At 42.5% G+C, this 25,100-nt stretch overlaps 1 protein-coding gene across 2 annotated transcripts; it reads left to right on the forward strand.

Annotated features, from left to right (window-relative positions):
- The first annotated feature begins 1,850 nt into the window (after positions 1–1,850).
- Positions 1,851–5,466, forward strand: LOC131234506 (transcription factor TCP8-like). Of its 2 annotated transcripts, none has more exons than XM_058231440.1 (2): positions 1,851–3,689; positions 5,193–5,466. In XM_058231440.1, exon 1 carries the CDS (start codon positions 2,171–2,173, stop codon positions 3,671–3,673), a length of 1,503 nt encoding a protein of 500 aa, XP_058087423.1. In that variant the 5' UTR covers positions 1,851–2,170; the 3' UTR covers positions 3,674–3,689; positions 5,193–5,466. The 2 variants fall into 2 exon arrangements, with proteins under 2 accessions (XP_058087423.1, XP_058087422.1); XM_058231439.1 differs by lacking the exon at positions 5,193–5,466 and adding an exon at positions 3,863–4,087.
- The last annotated feature ends 19,634 nt before the right edge of the window (positions 5,467–25,100 follow it).

Consider the following 25,100-nt stretch of genomic DNA (forward strand, 5'->3'; position numbering starts at 1 on the left):
TAGGTTCCTGATGCACCACGCACTCAAGAAAATCGGCTTTCCATTAGTATTGCACGAGGATATGTTGAGAGGACGCAACTGGACAAACAATCCTAACCTATCATTCATGGGCACTTATTTGTCAAAATAGAATAATTGAATATTTTTTACTTTCGCCCAATAATTAGATAATCAAATAAGCTATATTTTTTGTCCATGTGACACCTATGCTTTGTACCATAATTTTGATGGTTTGATTTGATTACTTATACGACACCCATGCAATTTCTAAGTAATTTCTAAATGCCTAGGCATCATCAATAAGATTTCACCCAATTTCTTAATTTTTTAACAGCTCATCCTATATGATTATGCACATTGGACCATCCACTGCAGAACACACCAAAAATTCTTGGGTGGCCCGCGGGCTACAAATCTTCAATGTCCCGCGGATCATTGGACCCACTCCTATTTGATTATTGGTAGATAAAGGTGTGGGTTGGAGAGGATTTCATATACATGGTGATAATATAAAAGAGAAAGTGGGGCTAGGTGGAGTTGACTGGCCGATGAATATTGAATTATTATATTATTATTTTCTCAATAATATATATATTTTTATTTTAAAATGGTGTGTTGGGATGAGCTGTCCACTGCATTAGATGCTTATCTGACCCTTACCTGCATTGTCTGGCTGCTTACACCTCTCTGGAATGGTAGCACTGTTCTTCTCTTTTACTATTACCGGTGCGGTGGTTTCTGATGTCTGAGAGAGAGGGAGAGAGAGTCAAAGAAATAGAGGTGTATGGATCTTTCAGGACTCTTTCTTTGATGTGTTTTAGGGTTTCACAGGCACCTTTGATTGGCTTGGCTGATTGCAATTCATGGGTGAGCTTCTATAAAAGATAGGTTTTGAAAACAAGGAGCTGTGTGAGTTTTAAGGTCTGTAGGGTGTGGTTTTGTAAGATGAGGGAGTATGGATTTACATAAGGTTGTATGTGAGTAATTTTCATGTATCATAGATTTAAATCGATCTGTACCGTTGAGTTCGTAGGGAAGGCTGTGGATGATTAATAATAAAAGAAATTTATTTGGAAAGATGGACGAACATCAAATGGACGATGACATGTTTATTTTAAATTAAGGTTAGGATTATCCAATCGATCTGATTCTGTTTGGGGTTTTAATCCAAAGTGGTACCTAGAATTTGAACGGTTGGATTTGCGTTTTACTATGCGAACACGTGCAATGACCGTGTGTGCATGCATGTGTACCCAAGCAAATTAAGAGCTTGTTTTCTGCACTTTTCTTTTGTCTGCAACTGTAAAATCGGTTGTCTGTTTTCACTGCAGCCAAGGGAGAGAGATGGGTGGTTGCACTTGATTATCGTCATCATCAATATCGAGAAGGAGAGAAAGAATTATAAAGTACTCCTCGAAAGTATATATCTTTGTACTCATGCATACCCCACCTATTAGAAACACAAGTCAATCTAGACCATTCAAATCACATATCTCACCCTAGATAGTATATGGCTCGACCCTATCACAGTTACGGATTGATCAAACATCTCAGTTGGCGCCTAGAGAATGGACGGCTAGTAAGGAAAACACTCACAGAGGAACAAATAAACAGTCGGGACCACAAACTCAACGGCCTTTGTTAAGAGACATTTTAGTCACAGTACTCACACCTAACTCGCAGTAAAAGTGAAAGTGGTAAAAAAACAAGAGAGGGTGAAACGGGAAACTTCTTTAATTTTCTTTTTGCTTATGCAAAAAAATGCAAAGGGAGGACCGTTTAACATTCCTTCCGAGGCCCCACGAGCGGGCTACTGCTAGCTTTTACAGGCCCCACCATTCGGACCCGAGGAAAAGAGGACATAAACCTACGCACTCCACCCCACCACAACTCCTTCCCTTCCCTACATCCCCTCCCCTCTCTCACACTCAGAGAGACAACAGCAGTCAATCAGAAGACAATCCCCACCATCAGGTCTGCTTGCACGTGTGTGGACGAAAAACCCAAAAGAGATTTTTCATTTTCATTTTTTCTTTTCATTTTTTTTTTTTTTCTTTTTTTTTTCCTTCTAAGCTCTCTCAATTTCTCAAAAAATCTATCTTTTTTTTCTGAGAAAATGGGGTGATGAAAACAAGAAAAGGAGACTGAAAATATTTCTTCAAAGGGGGAGATGGAACAGACAGAGCAACATGGAAGAGGAGGAATTTCACCAAACATCAACAACAACAACAATAGCAAGAGTAATCAGAGCAGCAAGAGTAATTCCTCTTCTTCAGACCAGCAGGATGTGGGTAGTGGCCCTGGCCCATCTTCTTCCCAGCTGGTCCCTTTCACCAAAGAGATATCTGGACCTGGCCCATTCATGGGCTCCATCCAGCCATCCGTAGACGCAAGCCTCGCAATCGCCACAAAATCAGATGCGAACCGTAAGCTAGCTGTCGCCACCAAGAGATCATCAAAGGACCGCCATACGAAGGTAGATGGCCGTGGGCGTCGCATCCGTATGCCGGCCACCTGCGCGGCTCGAGTCTTCCAGCTTACGCGGGAATTAGGTCATAAATCCGACGGAGAGACGATCGAATGGCTGCTTCAACAATCAGAGCCGGCCATCATCGCGGCTACCGGAACTGGAACCATCCCTGCCAATTTCTCCTCTCTCAACGTCTCTCTCCGAAGTAGTGGGTCCAGCCTCTCGGCGCCGCATTCGAAGGTAGCGCCTCATACCTTCCATGGCGCCGCCCTCGCCCTCGCTCCCCACCATACTCGTACGGACTATGATGATCACAGAGGCGAGGCCGGCCGGAGGTTGATGACGAGCCTCGATTCCGCTATGTTAGGGTTTCAGCAAGGGCATCCGCACCCTCACCACCATCTGATCCTTTCCGCAGATCAGATGGGAGGGCTTTCAGCCCAAGGAGAGGGAGCGGAATCTGCCGACAACTATATGAGGAAACGCTTCAGAGAAGATCTCTTCAAAGAAGAACAGCCACAGCTGAATCAAGCAGAAGGCAGCGGAGGTCCCGCATCTTCTCCCTCCGCTACAAAACCCTTAATAACTGGACTGCAGCTGCAGCAGCAACAGCGACAACCGCAGCAAGAACCCCTCGCCGCTGCAGGTCTACTCCGTCCATCGAACATGATGCCTGCAGCAGCGATGTGGGCTGTTGCAGCCCCAGCTCCAAGCAGCGGAGGCGGCGGTACTTTTTGGATGTTGCCTGTCACCGCAGGCGCCACCGCTCCAACAGTTGCCGCCGCCGCTGCTGGGCCATCTGAGCCACCGATCTGGACGTTCCCAACTGCGGCTGGGCAGTACCGTACATCAATCCAAACCGCAGCAGGAAGCACGTTGCAAGCCCCTCTGCAATTCATGCAGAGAATCAACATACCGACCGGAGTCGAATTCCAGGGCGGCCGCGTCGGGACCGTTCCACTCACCTCGATGCTACTGCAGCAGCCGACGGTTGCCGCCGCTGCTGCAGCAGCAGCCCCTCAACACCTAGGGCTGGGGATATCAGGCATCTCCGAGACGAATCTTGGAATGCTGGCCGCCCTCAATGCTTACAACAGAGGGGGATTGAATATGAGCTCAGAGCAAAATCAACCGTTGGATCATTCCCATCAGCAGCAAGGAGGAGCAGATAGTGGAGAGGATCACCAAACCAATTCTCAGTAGATGACTGAAAATTAAGGTAGTCCATCACTTTCTTTCCTTTCTTACTTTATTTATTTACATTTTCCAACCTTTTGTTACTGGGGATTTTCTTCCAAGAGTGATTGTTTTTCCAACCCTTCCTTTTTGAATTTTAGCCCCCCACTTTTTTAAGTAGTCAGTCCAGTTTGTTGCTTTGTGATTGAGTTGCAGGAGTTGAGTGCCTAAAATCCCCCTTTCAGATAATGCAAGAAGAAGACCTTTCAATTTAGTGTTCTACTATTTTTCTTTTTCTTTTTTGTATGTGTGTCTTTTTTTAAATTTTTGTCAGTTTTTGGGGGTTGAAAGTTCATATTTATTGGTCCAAAGGACCAAAAGAGACAGATTATTGTATAGGGGAATTTGTTTGTTAGTAGTAATAATTCTTTGTTTGTGCCATTTCTTGCATGTTAATTTATGCTGAGGAAAAAAAATTATTTTTTTATGAAATTCAATTTGAAAAAAATTGGGAAATATCTTCTTTATTTTATTTTATTTTATTTTTTATAATATTTGAAAATGAAATTAATGAAAAAGATACTTACACTATTTGGCTTTTCTTTCATGCTCACACGTGCAAAATTCTGAAGTATTCATATCATCCAGACCATGAAAAGGGTGGGGCCCACTTGAAAGATCACATCTTCCGGAAATCACGCGACTTCAATCATCGGTTGGGCCACGTTTGTACGTTGAATCAGACAACCGCAGTCATGTGAACAATCCATTGTTTTGGGGTAGAGTGGCCCACCTGATGATTGGACTGCCCTTATTTTTGCACCCGGCGATCTTCATGGTGGGGTACGCACGTGCCACGTCGGCATATGCAACAGTTAGTAGCGTAAGCTAGGCTGGCTGTAGATGATGAAATAATACTCCCTGTTCTAGAATACCAACGGGTTAGAATTCTTAGTCCTGATAGTTTACCACCACTTTAAAAATTGCTGTATGACAACCCATGCCATAGAAATTGCTGACTCAGCTGTAGATCGAAGAGATGAAAAGTAACCATCTGTCACCCATCACTTTAATTTCAACCATCCATTTGATAGCTATTAATTAGACGGTTAATATTTGGATGACCTGGATGAGTCACCACCATTTTTAAAATGATAGTGAGCTATTAATATATTAGTTGGATTGCCCTAATGCCAAGGAGGGGTGAAAGGGGATGCATGCATGGGAAAGGGAGGGTGTAAATGTCAATACAATCGTAAAAAACTGTTCATGCATGTATCCTTCTTGGTGGAGAGGCCAACAAGAAGTTTCTGGAGACGTAAGCTGTGGGGCCCACTGTGATGTACGTGCTAGATCCAATGCTCAAGTGGGCCACATGACAGAAATAACCTTACGAACGGTTTGAATGGCATATAAACATCATGGTGGCCGGCCCCTAGAAAGTTTCAACGGTTGGGCTGTCGTGTGGTCCATTTGGATTTTGGGTGTTGGGGAAACTGATGGACGGATTGGATTTCTTACATATCGGCGCGCATCACGCCTACAGGAACTTCAGTTGGGAAGGGCAGAAGCAATTGGCGTCCGTGGCGGACAGCGATGGTCTGTGGTTGAAAGGCCAGGATTCTGCCACATCTGAAGTGGGGCAGCATCAGCTCCTGATATTAAGGCAGGTTTTTTTTTGGATTTGCTGGTGGTTTCCAGTTTCAATGTCGTAAAATGAGGAGGAATCTGTTGTTATGTCTTTCTCTTTTTTGCCGAAAATAGGAAAACATACCTTTTCCGTATGGGTAAAAAAAAAAAATGACGCGAGTTACTATGTATTTGTATTTCCCTATTTTTTTTCACTGCACTGTCATTTGCCTGATGACTGGACGAGACCCCGGACACACGGCTGTTTTCAACGGTCGGATTTGACTCAGAGAGTGTCCTCCACTGCCGGCTTCTACGGCAAAATGCTCGGGCTTCTAGAAGAGAACTGATCATCTACACGTGGGACGTCCGTACCATCGAAACGGTGGGCCCCACTGTAGGATCACGGGCTGGTCGTTGCTACCAGTGGACGACTGACGGGACTCGGATTCCGTACTGAACTCTCCGGTACACTTGTTCGTACTTACGCATTCAGTACCGTACTGGAAAAATCTGTGGGCCCCACCATAATGTATATGTTTTATCCACGCCGTCCATTCATTTTTACGGATCATTTTAGGGAGTCAGCCAAAAAATAAGGCAGATCCATACCTCAGGTGGACCACAGCATAGGAAAGAGTGGTCATTGAATGTCCACCGGTAAAAACTTCTTGAGGCCCACTGTAATGTTTATGAGGTCACACAGAACGGGAAGAAGGGACCCCAAAATTTATTTTAACGGTAGGCATTCAATCACCACCGTTTACTACAGCGTGGTCCACCTGAGGCCTGAATTTTTATTTATTTATTTATTTTTTGTTCAAACACACCCACACACACACCACCACACACTCACGCCTTAGTGGGATTTCACCACTGGAGCAAGAGCAGGACTCACCTGAGGTCTGGATCTGCCTCCTCTTTGGGCTCATGCCCTAAAATCAGGGGCAAGACGTGGATAAATCACATACATCACGGTGGGGCCCACAGCTTTTCTAGGAACGACGAGGGTCACTGCAGAAACCGACTCTCGACTGACAGGCTGACGCAGCACATGGGTATGGCCCACCTCCTTTATTCGAGATGGGTGATTCTTTTGTGGGCCCATCGTTTTTGTGGTACGGATCTTCGTAGTACGGCACAACCTGTTGGTGTACCATGCACAGTTGTCCACGCAGAGCTTGACAGGCGGCACACGTGCAACACATGGCACGTGTACAGATGACCTGGTGGCCGGCTGATTATTTTAAGAAGGCCATACGTCGGTGGGCCCACCTTGTACAAGGGCTCGTATGTCCCAGCTACTGGACAGCTCGGCATGTGCTCCACATGCCATTCTTTTTCTTTTCTTTCATAATCTTCTTAGCCGAATGAAAACCGTCTTTGTTCGGTGAGCCCCACCTTTCCTGATGGAGACCGTTCATCTGGTGGGCCATGCCCCCAAAAAAAAATAAAAAATGTCACTGGAATATCTAACCTACACAGCTTGTGGCAGCTTTTAATTTTTGGACAGTTGGCATAAAGTCCCTTTGCAGATGACAATAAAGATCCTAGTTGTGAATTTCTCTTTGGGCCATGCCCCACCACAAATGGACCCCACAAGATGAACCGTTGGATCACCAATAATTCAGCTTCAATACAGTCGCTGGGGCCAAAAAACAAAAATCAGTTTATTGGACCGTGTATCACATGTCACCTTTACGTAGCATGGTTTGACCGGCACCATCTAACGGTCAAAAAGACTGTTGGGGATTGAGGTACACAAACTTGTATAGACCCGCATGTAGGGAAGGGATATATGGGAAATGATAGGCAACGAAGTTTTACCGTGGGTGAATCTTATCATTGTCGTCGGACAATAATGGCAGGGGTGGAAGTGGCCTCCTGTTTCTTTCGAGTTTTGACTTTTCAGCAGGTGGTAGGATCGAGTGGGGCCCACACACCAAGATCCTAAAGCGACGTCTGGTGATTTTTCTCAAACATCTTGGCGCGGATGGACGGTGAGTTCTAGCTTTCCACACGATCAGATTCCAAAACACATAAATCTGCAACAGTTGGTTTGGTAGCCTCTTGGACCACAAAATCAGTGGGCCTCCTTGTTTGGACAATCCTACCCCTTTTTAAAGATGGCTAGGATAGTCCAGTTTAGAAGAGCTTTTGGTTAGTGGGCAAATGAGAGTGGATTAGTGGGTGTTCCCTGACCGTGGACCCACCTTGATCTATGTGCTGTATATCCACGCCGTCCATTATTAGTTTTTCCAGCTCATTTTAGGGCATTGCCTAAAAAATGAAGCAGATTCAAATTTCAAGTGGACCATACCACAAGAAACAGTGGTCATTAAAGGCCTACCATTAAAAAACTTCCTAGCGCCCACCCTAACGTTTATTTGCCGTCCAATCTCTTGATAAGGTCACACAGACGAATAATGGAAAACACAAATATAAGCTTGATCCAAAACTTTCGTGGCCCTCTCAGGAAGTTTTTAACGGTGGACATTCAATCCCTACCTTGTCGTCCACTTGAGATTTGGATCTGCTACATTTAGGGTCCATGCCCTAAAATGAGCTAGAAAAACTGATGGACGGCCTAGATATAGAAAACATACTTCAAGGTGGGCTCCACGGTCAGGGAAACAGTATTACGGTGTCCGCCACGTTCAAATCATCACACACTTGACACGTGTATGATACGAGGCAACGGATCACCTTGCTCACGTACAGAGCATGCAACGGTAATCACACATGACACGTGGCGTACGACGGGATAAGCTTTTTGTTTGAGTGGGCCCACTGGCATGCTGATCAAGCGTACCACATTGCAGCCCGTATGGCCCACCTGATGAGCTAACAGGCATGATTATTTTATGCTCATAATTAGCGGCCTGTGTCTCGTACACGTGTGAGGTGTGGACTGCCTCGAGACTAGCGTGCAAAAGGACTGCGGCTGTCCTGACTGACGTAGGCACGAGAATGGCCTGATTTGTGCTAGCTGATTGCTATGTGTGGACAATCATTAATCAGTTCCAATCCATCCATCGGGTGCTCCTTAACATTTTCACCGTGTATCTTAAAAATCATTCAAATCTATAGCTTATGTGGGCCACACCACAGACAACGGTGTAAAATAACTCTTAAATTCACTTGCTGTGATCACCTTAGGTTTTGGAATTTTCCTTATTTTCGGGAATGACATTCATCCTCATGTCACAAGCGTCGGATGAACTATCTGGATTGAACATAAAAACGATGGTGGACCACACATAATTTGGACGATTCTAGTGCTGGCACTCACCATCTCTAGGGTTTCCGATGGTATGGCTTACCTAATTAGTATTGAATCCGCTTTTTTTTTATTTTTTTATTTTTAGCCATATACCAAAGACTGCCAATTAATGAATATGTCGCATCGCACGGCAAAATATTAGTTGTATTGCATTAGGTTGAAGTTTGAAAACTTCTTAGATGTTATTACACGCTTTGAACCGGTTGGAATAGTACGTTACTTTTGATTAACTACTTATATATGCCCTGGAGTAGTTGACCGTGGTTTTTACTTAATTGTTACATCTTCGTTTCAAAATTCAGCCACGTGTGATATGTGTGGGCGTGCCAAAATTGACAGTGCCACTTTATTTCTACCAAACAACTTTGACCCTAGGCACCAAGATAGGTTGATATGTTAGACTTGTCCATATATGATTGATACCCGAGAAGAATGGTTGTCTATTCAGCCACTTATAATTAATTTAAGATGATGAGGCACTTATCGGAGGGTAGGGTTCATCCACCAAAAATGACTTGCACTTTGTCTCCCATTATAAAAGCAAGTAAAATTAAAACATTTAAGAGTAACTACAAAGCTCATTTCTAAAAGAAGAACTAGTTTTATTAAAATAGAGATCTATCTAGCGTGTGACTGTAGACTTTGATTACTGCCAGGGATTGCAATGACTGCATTATTGTTACTATTAATATAGGATTGAGCTATCGCTTACGCTAAGGAATGTAAAAGACAGATAATGCTAAGAAACATAAAATGATAATTAATAAGATAGATTTGTTTAATTGGGTTGGTTTAAGACACTTTGCTTCGTTAAGCTCCTTTGTTATTTATAGACTTCACCATGTAGATGTATCTTCTTAAGTCTGACGATTACAACAACTGCTTCAACACCACTTGGCCCTCCATACTCTTCTTTAACACATTTCCCGATAACCGCTCCTCATTCGACACGTTCCATCTTTCATTGCTCGGCCACATTTCGTCTTTGGATGACGTACATTACTCAACCAGTTGTAACATTCTGAAATTTTCAACACTCGGGTATTAAACGTACTTGGGCATCCCTAGAAATTTTTTCGGATTAATTAGTTAAACATATGTGCCCATGTTCACAACCTCGAGTGCAGGGTCACGCTGTAGTAATAACTCGGTGAGACCGAGGTTAAATCCACATGGACTTATATGTGCATTTTTCTGAAATAAACTAGAACTAAATTTAAGTAATAATATGAAGAATTGAGAAATCAATTATTTAACAATCAATAATAAAAAGACAACTAGGGCGTTAAAGATCCACATATAGCTATTAAGATGCTACCTTACTACATTCAAAGAACTACAACTGGAATTAGAGTCATATCCTATCGAGTTGCATGATAGAGCGGTAAAAACCCAAAAATATGAATTTTCCATCAACATAGTTCTCCCATGAAGCATTCATGTGATAATCTCAAGGAATTCAACCATCCAACATGCCATGGACTATGATGAATCACAAATTTTATAGATCACGCACTTCTCAAAACAAATTAAAAAGATATTCAAAGCTATCATAACATCTATTGTAATTTGGGTCACAATAAATCATAGAAAACTGAAAATATTCCTTTAATCAAATTATAAATTAATAGGAATTCAGCATATACTTGAATCAAAGCAAAGGAAACATTAAAATAAACTACAACTTCAGCTCTTAGCCCTAGCTAAGAGATTAGCTAGTCATAGCTAACTCAAAAACAAAAGAAAAACTAAAAGATATACTTAGAATCTATGAAGAAATCGAAGTGTAAGAATGTTATTGGCGCTCCACCTAGGCCTTCTCTCCTTTTCCAAATCCTAAAAGATGATTTGGAAATAGCCTAAGGACTCCTTTAAATAGTTTTGCAATTCAAACTTTCAGACAAACTTCGAAAAAATTTGCAAACCGCCTCAAATTTACGCACTCTGCGCATGTTTCCAAAATAGACTTTAGGAACTTTCATTTTTTAGACTCGAAGTTTCAGAATATGTTTTTTCTAGTCAATTTTCAGGATTTCTTTTCTTCATTTCAACTCTTTGATTCTCTTCATTCCTTACTTGGTTTTCTTGGATCTTTGGCATGTGAATTCTTCATTAATGACTTTCAAATCTCCAAATCCTCATTCAGTAATCTTTTGAGCATAAATATTCCTTTTAGCATCAATTTCACCTTAAGCTCTCGAAATCACCTCGCACATGAAAATATGCATAATTAGATCTATTAAGTACTATCATGTTTATAAAACTAAGATATAAATGGAGAAAATATATAATATTTCACATTTAATAACCCACATCCAAATTAAAACTCAAAACACTTAGAAAGTATGTGTGGAACCTTGTTTCTAGAAATCCAAACTCAATAAAACTTCATAGATTACTTTGATAGGCTAATCAAACCGTTCGTAATTAAACTCAGTGACCTAGATCATTAGATCTACCGATCATTTGGGTCCATGACACCCAATGTGTCAATCCACCACTCAATCACCCAAATCTTGGACCTAGCCTAAAGATTTATGAATCGAGGGTCGAGATCTACGAAATCAACAATCAATTAAATGGAACAACTAATGACTGATTAAATGGAACAACTAAAGACTAAGTAAATACCCATGCGATGTTAACATAACAATTGACTTAGATCTTGATTATCTTAAATCCATGAATCGAATTGACTAAATTACCCTTGTAACATGAGAACCATACTAATTCGATTAAACGCCCTTAGAGAGTAAATTAATACGCTTAATCACCTATATCTTGGTCCTAACCTTGTGATATATTCACTTAGAACCCAAATTTAGACAACCCACGGCTGATTGATCAAGATAATTGTAACTTAATAAAGATCTACATAAAGTCAAGATAACTAATGGATTAGATCTTAATCGTCCCATGCACATAAATTGAATTAACCAAATTACCCTATGACATTCAAATAAATGATTTAGGGTGATTAAGACCGAATCACCACTTTCGCTAATTATGAATAAGTCACAACATGAATTTAGATAATATAAATTCTAACTATCGCATACAGAAAATCTCGTTATTTAATTTATTCCAAAAATGTTTGAATTAACCAAACAAGCTTCAAATCGCTCATTTGTGGCTACTAAAATCCAAATTATAGAAATGTGTTCGTCTTAGTGGGCTTGACGTCCATTGTGGAACGAACAACCGAAATTGCATCTCGAATTATTAAACTTGGGCTCATAATACGAGTGTATGAAATATGCGAATGCCCCTAGAAACTGTTAAGAAGTTAAGTTATTCGTAAGTACTTGAACTTTGCTAAAGTTGTGGCTTGTGGACTGTTAGATCATGACTAGATTATGGACACTAATCTAAATTAATATCTTGCAACGATCCCTATAGCCCATCAAACTGACTTGTGATTATATCTGTCAATTGTCCTATCGGAATTGTGGGGCGATCGTAACCATACATAGATCATCATGAGGGACTCTCTTAATGGACCCCCAATAGCTAAAAACAACCTTCCATGATATTATAACACTATGTACCTATCCATTAGGGCCATTTGAACCATTTTTGGTACTATAAGAAGCCAATTTTAGGGAGCCCTTTTAATCCATATGAATTCTTCTTAGAAATTAGAGGGAGGGAGGGAAGGAGAGAGAGAGAGAGAGAGAGAGAGAGAGAGAGAGAGAGGGTGATCTTAGTAGTTTTTCTTGCTGGAATTCCTTCAATCCAACCCTAGGTATTACCATTTTCCTACCCCGAATCCACCTCCACTTGTGATCGAATGTAAGAAATGCACCTTACCTTATGATTAAACCTTCTAATCATAGATTCTTGTCCCTTAATGAGATTCCCTTGTTGTGTGTTTAAGAATCGGTATTTTCCTCTAAATATCATAACCCTAGGTGTGATTAGATCGCGTGAAACCCTTCTAAGGTACTGATCATTCCTTATAGGTTTTCTTTTATCAACCCTTGATAGTTTCGAATAGTAATTTTATGTTTCTGTTAATAGTCCATATGTTATACGTTCTTGATTTGCTTTATTATTGTAACCCTAATGTTGTTTGTTGTTGGTTGATAACATGCTTGATGAAAAGCTTAAATGAAAGAAATTCGTAAGTTTAGAAATTATTTATGTTGTGAGATAAATTGCTTGATAATGATTCGTACGTATATACGATTGGCATACCCTGTTGTGGTATAGCTTGCTTCGTATTTATTTCATGATTTTAATTATCCTTGTTGTGGATTAAGGTCTAAAAATTGTGTGGGAGTTAAAGATTCTTCATCAATTGGAAGATCTTCATCATCATGTGCTAAATGGGGCTCACTCACTTAGAGGTAAGTATTAGAGTTCATTTTGTCTTTCCTTGTGTAGGATTAGGATTTAGAGTTTGATATCTTCAAACTTCTCAAGTCCTTTCGTAGGCCTCTGACATAAGAGTACGTGTAGAGTCCTTGGGTAAGATCTATTATCCCTGTATAGGACTTATTGTCTTGTGTAGACCTTTTTGATAACCTTGTATATGTTGCAAAGGTTTATGGTCAACTTGATTTAAAACCATTGGATAGTGAAATCCGATATATGTTCACAACCCCCGGTGTAGGGTTGCGATGTAATAATAATCTCGGTAAGATCGAGGTCGAATCCACATGGACTGAACCTTATACGTAATCTGAAAGTAACTAAAACTAGAACTAGAATTAGAAGAAGATGTATCTAAATTAAAAGAATTTAAGAGAATAATGGTGAAATATTAAACTAAAACTTGTAAAATTCAAAGATGGGAAACTAGGGTTTCCAAGGATCCACTTGTAGAGATCAGGAATATCTATGCTTGATTCATAAACACAAATGGATTTAGAGTCTCATTTTCATGCAGTTGGAGGATATAACATTAAAAATCAAATCTGAACTTCCTTTGATCTAGTTTTCAAGAGATGAGAGGTATGAGAATTAGACGTGATTCCATCACAAAACCATGCCCATGAGATAAAGCAAACAATAAAATTTAACCAATCCACAACTAATCTGAAAGAGTTATGAACGTTAGGAAGGATTTCATCATCCAACCATGCCCATGAGACGATGGTGAACAACAGGGCTTCATAATCACAGTAATGAAAAGAATATGCTCAAAGCTATCGCAGATCCATTGTAATTTAAGTCACAATAAACCATTGAAAACTAAAAGCATTCCTTATAATCAAACTAGAATCAAAATCACTTCAACTTAAACATGAATTAAAGGCATAAAGAAAAGTCTCCCATCACACTACAAGCTTCACCTCTTAACCCTAGCTAAGAGGTTTAGCTCATCATAAACATGATCAAGCTAAGAAAAAAAAACATTAAAACAAGAAGAAAATAAAGAAGAAAAGGAGAAGGGAAACTCCTCTTATGTCGGCCGCTCCACCTCTTTCTCTCTCTCCACGTCCCAAGATATCCTTAAGCTCTCTCTCTTCTCTCCTTTTATAAGCAAAGTAGGGCAGTGGAGATACTACTGGAGTCAGTGCGGAAGGTCGGTTGGGCATTTATGCAGCACCTTGCGTGCGAAGCCATGAAAATGCAAACCGAGTTGCGTTCTAACGGAATTTTCGGACGGTGGACATTTCGAGAACTGATTTTGGCTCCATGGTTGGGGTAAAAACCCCCTTCCCGAGCTTTTAGATGGTTCGGATCAAAGATCTGATCATCATCTGGGCCATACAACTCCTCGAAAGTCCTGAATTTCAAGGCCATGCGTATCATGCAAAATTCATTGCGCTAATGTGTTTGGTGTGCCCCACAGTGATATTTTCGAAGAAATCCACCCCGTTCATTAGATTCTTGGCAAAATTTCGATCGGAAAGGAGTGGTTTTGGTCGAGTTTTGGTGCGGCCCATTATATCAAATCACCTCACCGTTCATCCTACATTTGATGGCGATCTGCGTATATACACGTGCATGGGACCAAACGACCACCATGGATAGGGTCGTGGCCACCCCCTGGAGCGAATGAATGGTCCTGATTGTCCATCAGGATGATCATAGTGGCCCACTAAAATCGTTCGTTCGGACGCTTGCGGGTTTCCCTTTTTAAAAAAAAAAAATATCGAGTCAACGTGCGCTGACCAGCCTTGTGATTTCGGTGCACAGCTGATGCGTGCACATACACACCCTTAAGTGGGGTCCACTGTGATGAGTGTGAGAAATCTGCTCCGTCCATCCATTTTGCCACCTCATTTAAGGGGCTGAGACCAAAATTGAAGCATATCCAAATATCAGGTGGGCCCCAGATTAGTGATTTATGGGCTGATCTGTCCGTTGGGCTATTTCCATAAGGATCCAATGATTGAAATTTGACGTGTATGTGATCCTCAGGCTAGATATAAAGTTTCGAACCAAACGGATGATGGGAACCTTGTGAACTTGCATTCAGGATGCTTTTCAGGCCTTTTTAACTTCAAACACTTAGTTTTCTCGGATCTTTGGCATGTGAATTCTTCGATCTCAGTCCCCTAAGATTCGTCCCTTGCCTTGGTGATTTCTGAACGTTAAATTCATGCTTTTAGTACCCTTTTTCAGTCCAAGCTCTTAAATTCACCTTGCAACAGAAACACAATTAAAACAGAGCGTTAAACATTGACTTCTGTCATGCCCCAAACTCAGAAACCGGACTCACAAAATTTTCGATCGCTAAATTGTTGAGGGTCAAATATTGCATATCAGACCCAGTTATTGCATGGATTTACAAGCATGATACCGTTTAATAGCCTGATTTAATCGTGTTTGTGATGCAGAGTGTATTTACAAGCATGAACTGAAAAAGGGTGCTTAAACCATGGATTTAACGCTCTGATGACACCCAAGGCAAGGGACGGACTCCAGGGGACCGAGATCGATGGAATTACACACCAGGGATCCGAGGAAATCAAGCCATTCACGTTAAAGAGGCCCGAAATTGGTGAAAAATGCAAGATCACATAGTTCTCACCATTCGATCAGTTCAAAACTTCATACATGGCCTGAGGACCATAAATTAACTGTACACATCGAAAATCAGCCATTGGATCTCTTTGGAAATGTCCCAACGGACAGATCAGCCCACAACTTATCAATCTGGGGCCCACCTGATATCTTGAAATACTTCAATTTTGGTGTCAACCATTTAAATCATATGGCAACCAGGATGGACGGAGCTGATCTCTCATATACATCAGCATGGGACCTACATGTGCATCGCACATGTACAGCATGGGCGCACCAGGCGTGCACGGAAACTCCAGGACGGTTTGACCGTCCTGGACTCAAACTCTTTCACAAACAGAGAAGGAAACCTTCTCTGTTTTTTCTTTCACGCGCAACCGACCGCAGGAAGTAACAGTGGGCCACCATCAGCATGGATTTAGATGATCCACACCGTTCATTCGTCCAGTAGGGTAGCTATAACCCTCATCTAGGTGACCTTTTGGCCCCATGCAGATGCAAACACGAAGATCGATGCACAACATAGGATGAACGGTGAATTGAGTGAGTACAATGGGCCGCACAAGAACCTACGAAAACTACTGCTCCCCGACTGGTTTTTCACAAGGATTTCAATGGACGGTGGGGATTTCTCAACCGATTTCGATCATGGCCTCCACCAACGTCCCAGCGCAAGAAGCGCCAAGCTCTGTTGCACGCAACCGGGATTTTCGGGCCGTTCCGTGATCAAGAGGAGGATCGAATTCTCTATCTGGACCGTCCAAATTCTGTCCATGGTGGGTCTGATTAAAACCAAGACGACTGAACGTCTTGGATCAAGTTTTGTTGCAGAAAATTCCGTTTCAAACGGAGGTCTTTTGCTCTGCTGCGTAACAGAGAGTCAGTCCTCTAAACTGACTCTTCTCCAGCCAGATACGGAAGGTGGAAGACTCTGCGGAAGGCCTGGTTCTCGCACGCCAACCTTGGCCTATAAGAGGAGAAAAGCTTGGGCTGGCAGTAAGGAGGGAGAGAGAAAGGGAGCTGGACGTTGGCTGCTGAACGTGGAGTGCACGGCTGGGAAAAAGCGGCTGGGTTTTCTGCGGCTGGAGAGATTTTACAGGGCGTGGGTGGAAGCTGTTGGCAGCACGGGAAGGAGAAGCTGGACGTGGCTGGAGGAGGAACTTGGCTTTGAAGGAAGGAAGAAAAGGAAGAAAAGGAAGAAACGTGAAGGTGCTGGCAACGTCGCTTGGGCTGGACCTGGACCAGGTTTTTCCTTGTCTCTTTCTTTTCTCCTTCTTCTGTTTTTGATGTTTGAAGTTAGCCCATTCATGTGTGGCTAAACCTCTTAGCTAGGGCTAAGAGGTGAAGCCTGTAGCGAGATAGGAGACACTATCTCATGCGTTTAATTTGAATTTCTGAACTGAACTTGGTTTTAAGTTGATTATTAAAAGAATATTATTTCAGTCTTTAATGGTCTGTTGTGACTGAAATTACAATGGGTTTGCAATGGCTTTGAATATTTCTTTATCTTTTGATGTTTATGACGTCAGGAGGCCCTGTTGTTCATCATTGTTCCATGGACATGGTAGGATGATAGTACCCTTCCTGATCTTCATACATTGTTGATTGGTTGGTAATTAGTTTAATCCTGTTGTTTGCTTTGTCTCTTGGGCATGGTTAGATGATGGAATCCATTCTAATTCATATACCTTTCATCTCTTGAAAACCAGATCAAGTAAAGTTCAGTTTGAATTCCATAATCCTTGATGCAGGCATAAGATTTCCCTGATCCCTACAAGTGGATCCTCTGAATCCCTAGTTTCCTTCCTTTGAATTCCTTAAAGTTTTACATTAATCTCTCACCATTATTCATCAATTTATATTTGATTTAGATTGCATCTTAGGCTAATTCTATTTCTACCTAGTTCTAGGAAACGTACAAGTTTCAGTCCCTGTGGATTCGACCTCGGTCTTACCGAGTTTATTACTACATCACAACCCTATACTTGGGGAGTGAACATAAATCCAGTGCCGACAGCCTCTATAGTACCCCATTCCTAGCTTCCAACGCGCATGCATCGGATTCCGATCCTGGGATCTTACAAGGAGGATTTTCAGTATGAATTTTTATTTTTATTTTTGTAATGGAGCATAACTACAAGCATAACCAAGTCACAAAACAACATCACCACATATCCACTAATATAAACATTTGAATACAATGCTGAAAGGGAAATACGTATGTATCAAAATCAAAGATCCAGAAGTCCGCCGCACGCTCTAAGTTCAACGTTGCTACGACCTAACGCCACCTACACGCATCTATCGTGCATAAGCTTATAGAAAGCTTATAGGGTGGTGAAAGTGTGTATAAGGTAAGTGCCTAGTATACAATAAAGCCCATAAATCACACATCATGGGAATAAGCAGAAATACTGACAAGTCCATGAGTCATATAATATCAAAGTACGCAATGCAGATCATAATAAGCCAAATATCATATACTGCGGATGCAATGCAATATACAGATCCTGCCAAGTCCTTCTAAGCTATATAAGTGTAGAAACGTAGCAATCCAAAATGTCATGTGCCGTGGATGAAATGCAATATGTGATACAAATGAAATGACCAAGCTGGAGTGGAGTCGGGATGATAGTACATAGTATCGCAGGCTACGGGGTCCATCACAAGGGAATTCTATCTAAACCAGTCTCATACCTAAATTTGGATAGTCAAACACAATGTGGTAAACTCCTGATCTCAGGTTAGTCGTGCCCTCTAACCGAAATCGTGACCATTACAAAGGTACATGTAATAAATAGTTGCGCACCACCAGCCTGAGTGGATAGTGGATGAATGAATGAATGAGTCAAGTGCTGAGTACGCAACTCCTGCATAGTAGCCTGCCAGCATAGTAGCCTGTCAACCACTAGTAGCTCGCCCAAGCCTCAACCCCGCCCACATCAGCGTCCGCCTACGTGTGGCCACCCACATGTGCAACAGTGATGAGGTTTCATAATATCATGTCAGTCCTCATATTAAGTCCACATATCAGTACAGTTCTTCTCTGGGGAGTCACCGGGGTCAAATACACTACCTGCTGACTGCTGCTCTCCTAGCTGCACAGCCCAGCGAGCGTAAGAGACCTCATTACCCACCTGTGGACAGCCAACACCAATAAGGCACGATGGAGTAGACCCATTTACGAGCTGGTCAGACTCAGCCTAGTTATTGCCCCCTCACTCAGGTGGGTAAGGCCACACCCCCTCCCAACTGACCACGATACAGTGGGAGACGCGACCTAATGGTAAAGGCACCGATGCTCATATTTTTCACTCGGTTTCGGCATTGAAGCATCTCCTGGTACCAAGGAGGTTCTGAGACTTTCACCCAAGGACATCTTACGTGCCCACAGTGCTAGAACCAAGCATTTTCGGTGTCCCAATTTGGCCATCCACGATGTGCCTGTGGATGCTATGACCCTGATGACGTTAGGGCGAATAATAACCGTGCCATACAAATGCGAGATGCATGAATCATGTAGTCCAATCATGTATCAATCCTGCGCATATCGTGTGCTCATGTGGGATAACGCCACCTATAAGGGAGTCTCATAAACCCTCTGTACTATGGTGTATGTAAGAGTCAATTAAATCACACAATAAACATGCAGATGATGCGTATGAGCAGTATCATGATGTTATGCTGTCACATACTCATAATCGGTATCAATAACCGGCATCGACAATCGGCCTCGATAATGTGGACATTTAACCACCAACATTGCCCCCAAGGAATGACCCACATAGAGCCAAACATATAATGGGCTCATAGCCTCACACAAAGGCCTAATATATAACACAATGGACCTTACTCAAGGGCCACACATACACAACAGGTGGGCCCTATTCTTGGGCCTAATACATATCACAATAGGCCTTGCCCATAAGCCACAAATATATCACAATGGGCCTTGCCCATGGGCCTCAAATACATGACATGTGGGCCCTACACATGGGTCTTATATACATCAAATGGGCCATGCATCATAGGCCTAATACTTATCATAATGGGCCTCAACTACAGGTCGCATGTACATCATACAGGTCTCGACAATCGGCCTTGGCAATCGAAATCGGCCTCGACAATCAAAGTTGGCATCAACAATCGGAATCAACACTCGGAATTGGCCTATACAATCGGCCTCGATAAATCAGAATCGCCCTTGATTTTCGACCTCGATAATCGGAATCGACCTATACAATCGGCCTCGACAAATCGAAATCGGCCTATACAATCGGCCTCACCAAATCGGAATCGGCCTTGATACTCGGCCTCGATAAATCAGAATCGGCCTTGATATTTGGCCCCGACAATCAGAATCGGCCTCGACGATCGGAATCGGCCTCAATATTCTACCTCGATAATCGGAATCAGCCGAACAAGGCCTAAGGGAAGGTCACAATGTGGACATTAAACCATCATTGCCCAACAATGTGCCCATTTAACCAACATTGCTCCCAAGGAGTGGCCCATACAAGGGATTTATACACAACTTAATGGGTCATACATACATCGCATTGGGCCTCACTCATGGGCTTTAAATACATCACAATGGGCCTTGCCAAATGGGTCGAAAATACATCTCAATAGGCCTCATCATATGGGCCAGGAATACATCACAATGGGCCTCTACCCATGAGCTCCAAATGCATCACCATGGGCCTCAATCCACGGGCCCTAATACATCACAATGGGCCTCAACCCATGGGCCCCAAATACATTACATCGGATCTCATCAAAGCCCCAAATACATCAAATGGGTCGCATCACATGGGCCTCATATATATCCAGGTGGGCCTCAACAATGGGCCTCTCATACATCATAATGGCCTCATACACAACAGGTGGGCCTTATAAACAATAATGGACCTGATGGGGCAACCCATGGTCCAGCCAAAATGGATGGGCAACACATATATTCATCAGGGTAGCCCTGCACAATGGGCCTTAGATGGACGGCATGGAGAAAATATACACATCATAGTGAGCCTGAAAAGTTCAGGTGGGCCCAGGTCAACAGTAAGTGGGCCCTGCATTTGCACGATAGGTAGGCCCACCATCCATGGCTAAACGGTGTCGTAACAACACAAATATCATGGCAGGTCCTACTAAATCTGGATGGTCATAGCTAGACACGTCTAATGGGTCTCACCGTCCCATGGATGGACGGCCTGCACATACAACATATATATGGTGGGGTCCACTTGAACTTTAGATTTGACTCATTCTTTAACTCATGCCATAAAATGATACCTCAAAATGGTTGGACAGCATAGATACAACGCATGCACCATGGTGGGTCCCACCGTCCAAGGTATGGATGGTGTGGATATAACAAATACATCAGGCGGGTCCCTCGCTGCACGGACGTAGCTCACATACAGGGGGGGTAGGCGCAGATGAAACACGTACTTCATGGTACGGCCCACCGTCCAGCCATTTGGACGGTGTGGACTAAACATATACATCAAGGTGTGGTCCCACATGGGGCCCACCATAACGTTAACTTCCATCCAACTGTTAATAAGGTCACAGGGACCTGTATGAAGAAGAAAAACAAATTTCATAATGATCCAAAACTTTTGTGGCCACAAAAAGGGTTCCAATGGTAAACGCTGAATCCACACTATTTCCTACCATGTGGGCCACCTGAGCTTTACATACCGATGATTTTTGGGGGGCCCACTGCCCCAAGGGGCCCCATCTAAATGCACGGTTTTGATGTTCACACGCATCACGGTGGGGCCCATAGTTGGGACCCGTGATCCCTGGCCCTTCCGACAAACGTAGCAGCAGCGCCTGTTACTTGCTTTTTTTTTGAAAAAAATATAATTTTTCGTGGTTTTTCGTATGTGGGGCTCGTATTAGGTGAATCCAACCCCACCACTGGATTCTAGGACCCAAGATGGACCAAACAAGCCCAATATGCGATGTGTATTGGCGTATAGAAATATGAGAGTGGATTTTAACGGTAAAAACCTCTGTTTTCTAGGAAATGGCCCGCCAGAAAATTAGATTGGCTTCGCTTTTCGGCTCAACGCCTAAAATGAAATGGGGAATGGGATGGACGGCATGGATTAGAACCATACATCAAGGTGGGGCCTACACAAGTGGCCTACCCAAAAAGCCAAAAGAATCAACTAACACATTATTATTATTATTATTATTGCTGTTGTGAGTACAGCCCACTGTCCGTTCACACTCCAGCAACCACGTCCAGCGTCCCTGGACACTGGACAGACGGCGTGGATATGTCATCAAGGTGGGTCCCACGTGGACGTGGCCCACTTGATTTGAATCAATCTGATACTTGTGTTTTCCCATCGCCATAAGGTAGGACCCACATGACTTGGATGGTTTGGATAAAACATACATCATGGTGGGGTACATCCGGGTGGGCCACACAATCATATCATCACACACAAAACAAATGAAAAGGAGAGGGAGAGAGAGAGAGAGAAAGGGACACATGCGATGGAGAGACCCCGACACTATGGGCCCTCCCTTGTATGATTTACAACATACATCAAGTGGGTCCCATTTCATATGGGCCCACCAATCAAAATCAACGGTGGAGATTCTTTCCCCACCGAAATGCAAGGTCTAAATGACCCTATTCATGCAAGGAAAATAAACATCATGATGGGGTCCATGAAAAATGGCCCCATTATAGAATGATCATGAGAATCAAGGTGGGCCATTGGCCACACCTAGGGTCCAAAGTGAGATCCATACCATCAATTGGTAGGCCTCACTTGGCCCATCATCAAAACATGAAAATCTAGCCTATAAAGCACCCACCTCTGATCTCCTCTTGGTTCGATGTAAGGTCGATTTCCTTGTGTCTCACTTTGATGGAGGGTGATGAGAAGCGAATGGCTAGGATGAAGGATTTTGGGGTGGGAAGTGGGCCACACACAACACTTTTTCTCCCATGAAAGAGCTTGGACGTTTACCACTTTTCTTCTCCTTTGTTGCTTGGAAAATGTGAAGAGAAAGAGAGAGAGAGAGAGAGAGAGGGTTGTAAGGAGAGAGAATGATGGGTGATGGATGTGAGGTGAGTGATGGGTGAGGTAAGAGACTTGTTGACTTTTGGGGTAGATTGCTTGACTTGTGGAGAAAGGAAGCATAGGTTGATCTTGTACTTGACATGAGGTGATTGATTGATTGATTGATTGAGTGATTGATTGATGGAACATGTTGTAAAGATTCTCTTGGGATTGCAAGCGCGCGGTGTTTTCTTCGAGCGCGCGGTGTTTTCTTCGAAATAAATGCGGCCCACATCTCTAGGCCAGGGTATCGGATTGGTATGCAAGACACGGCGTTGGAACCGCAGCGACGGTGCGGTCGCAATGGTACAAGTCTCAGATTAAGCCGGCTCAAATCTACAGGATATGACTTAGGATCACGCGCAAACGTCGATTATCGGTCGCAGGTCGCCGAAATTTGACCGGGAGGACCGCGGAAGCCTACGAAACAGTATGGGCTAGGATATGAGTCTTACGATCATGTACGTAAAATCAAGTAATAATTGGGGTCTAATATGCAATATTTGACCCTCAACAATACACTCATGGGTTGAGTGGGTCCACTGAGAGTGGAGTAGGCACATAGTTAAACCACTATATATCGTTGTGTTTATGGTGCATGCTTTTGCTTGTGTTTGTGATGATTCATGCTATGCTTAAATTTTACACACAACATGCTTGATGAAATACAGCTTTCATATGTTTCACTATCCTAGCTTTTAATTGTAATTGCTTTTCAATTACTCATGTCTTATAAGTGCTTAGTAGTTAGTATTTGTTTTAAGTAAGATTAAAACTTTACAAAGTCCTATTCACTCCCCTGTAGGACACTTGAACATAACTTTGTACTTCACTAATAGCGGTTTACCCGCAATTTCAACTGGCACCAAGTTACCAACAGAACCGACCTCAACATTTTGTTGAGGTGCATTAAGCACCCTCTCGGTAAGGATAGCCACCTTCTAGTTCAAGTTCTTGGTCTGACTGGTCATCCACCCGTTGAAGGTGTCTTCCTGAGCTCGCGATTGCTCTACTTGAGGTCTCCCTTTCTCCATAATATGTTGGATTCCCATCTTCATATTGCGCAGCCCAACTGATATCACCTTAAGAAGATCACTCTGAGATGAGGATGCCCCATCCTATTTTGAAAAATTAAGCATTGGGTTTGATGGTGAAAATAGGAGTTCTGGTGCTGGTTGCACTTGCATTTCCCTAGGTGGAGGCAGTGTAGAAGGTGTTGCGGGCTCATTAGCCCTAGAAGAGTTTCAGATAACCCTTTTGGGTCATATTTCTGAAGTTGTATTAATTACTTAAAATTACGTCACACTAGTTTGTTTACCAAACCAAGTGTCCCACCGTACGTGTTAAAAATGTTTGCCTCTCGGTTTCAAAATTCAGTCACGTGTGATATGTGCGAGCATGTTAGAACTGATTGTGCGGCTATATTCCAACTAAACAACTTTGACCCCAAGCGCTAAGATATGAAGATCCATCAGACTTGCCCGTATATGACCGGGATTTAAGAAGAACGGTCGCTTATTCAACCTTATAATTTGTTTAAGATGATCGGGCGATTATCGGAGGGTAGGGTTCACCCTCTGAAAATGGGTTACACCTTGCCTTCTGTACAAAAGGACTTTTAGATACAAAAGCAAGCAAAAAAGGAAACACTTACAGTTGACCACAAGGAATAACTGCAAATCCCTTTTCTAAAAGAAAACTGCTTGTATTAAAATAGAGATCCATCCAGCGTATGAGCATAGACTTGGATTACCACTAAGGATTACAACTACTGGATTACTGCTACTTATAATGTAGGATTAAACTACTAGTTATGCTAAGGGACGTAAATGACAAATTATGCTAAGAAACATAAAGGATAATTGATTGGATAGATTTGTTTGATTGGGTTGGTATGAGACGCTTTGCTTTGTTAAGCTCCTTTGCTATTTATAGACTACATCATCTGGATGCATCTTCTCATGTCTGACGGTTACAGCAACCGCTTCAGCACCACTCTAGCCTTTTAAACTCTTCTTTAACACGTGTCCTGTTAATCGCTCCTCATTCAACCACTTTCTGTCTTTCATTGCTCGGCCACGTTCCATCGTCGGATGATGTGTATTACTTAACCTATGCCAGCTATTATTTTCGCAACACATGATCTAAATATCCTCACAAATCCTATGCATGCAATGTACTTCTCATGCAATGACACATGTCCTTTCTTAATTAGATATTCTAGGAACAGTCAAAAAATTAAGGTACAACATCAACCACTAGAAAAGCATGTTTGGTAAGAATGTTTTTAAAACACCTCAACAAAAGTCTTGAGGTTACCTTGTTGAAACGCTCAGTTAAGTAATGTCATCATCATGGGGCCCACCTTAATGTATGTTTTATGTATCCACTTCAACCATCCGTTTTGGCATATTATTTTAGGGTATTGGTTAAAAAATGAAGAAAATCAATCTTAGATGGACCACACCATGAA

This window comes from Magnolia sinica, chromosome 19 (genome assembly GCF_029962835.1).
Source record: "Magnolia sinica isolate HGM2019 chromosome 19, MsV1, whole genome shotgun sequence".
Lineage (NCBI taxonomy): Eukaryota > Viridiplantae > Streptophyta > Magnoliopsida > Magnoliales > Magnoliaceae > Magnolia > Magnolia sinica.

Excerpts from the sequence above, each read along its gene's own strand:
- LOC131234506 (XM_058231440.1), top strand. The coding sequence starts at position 2,171 with ATGGAACAGACAGAGCAACATGGAAGAGGAGGAATTTCACCAAACATC.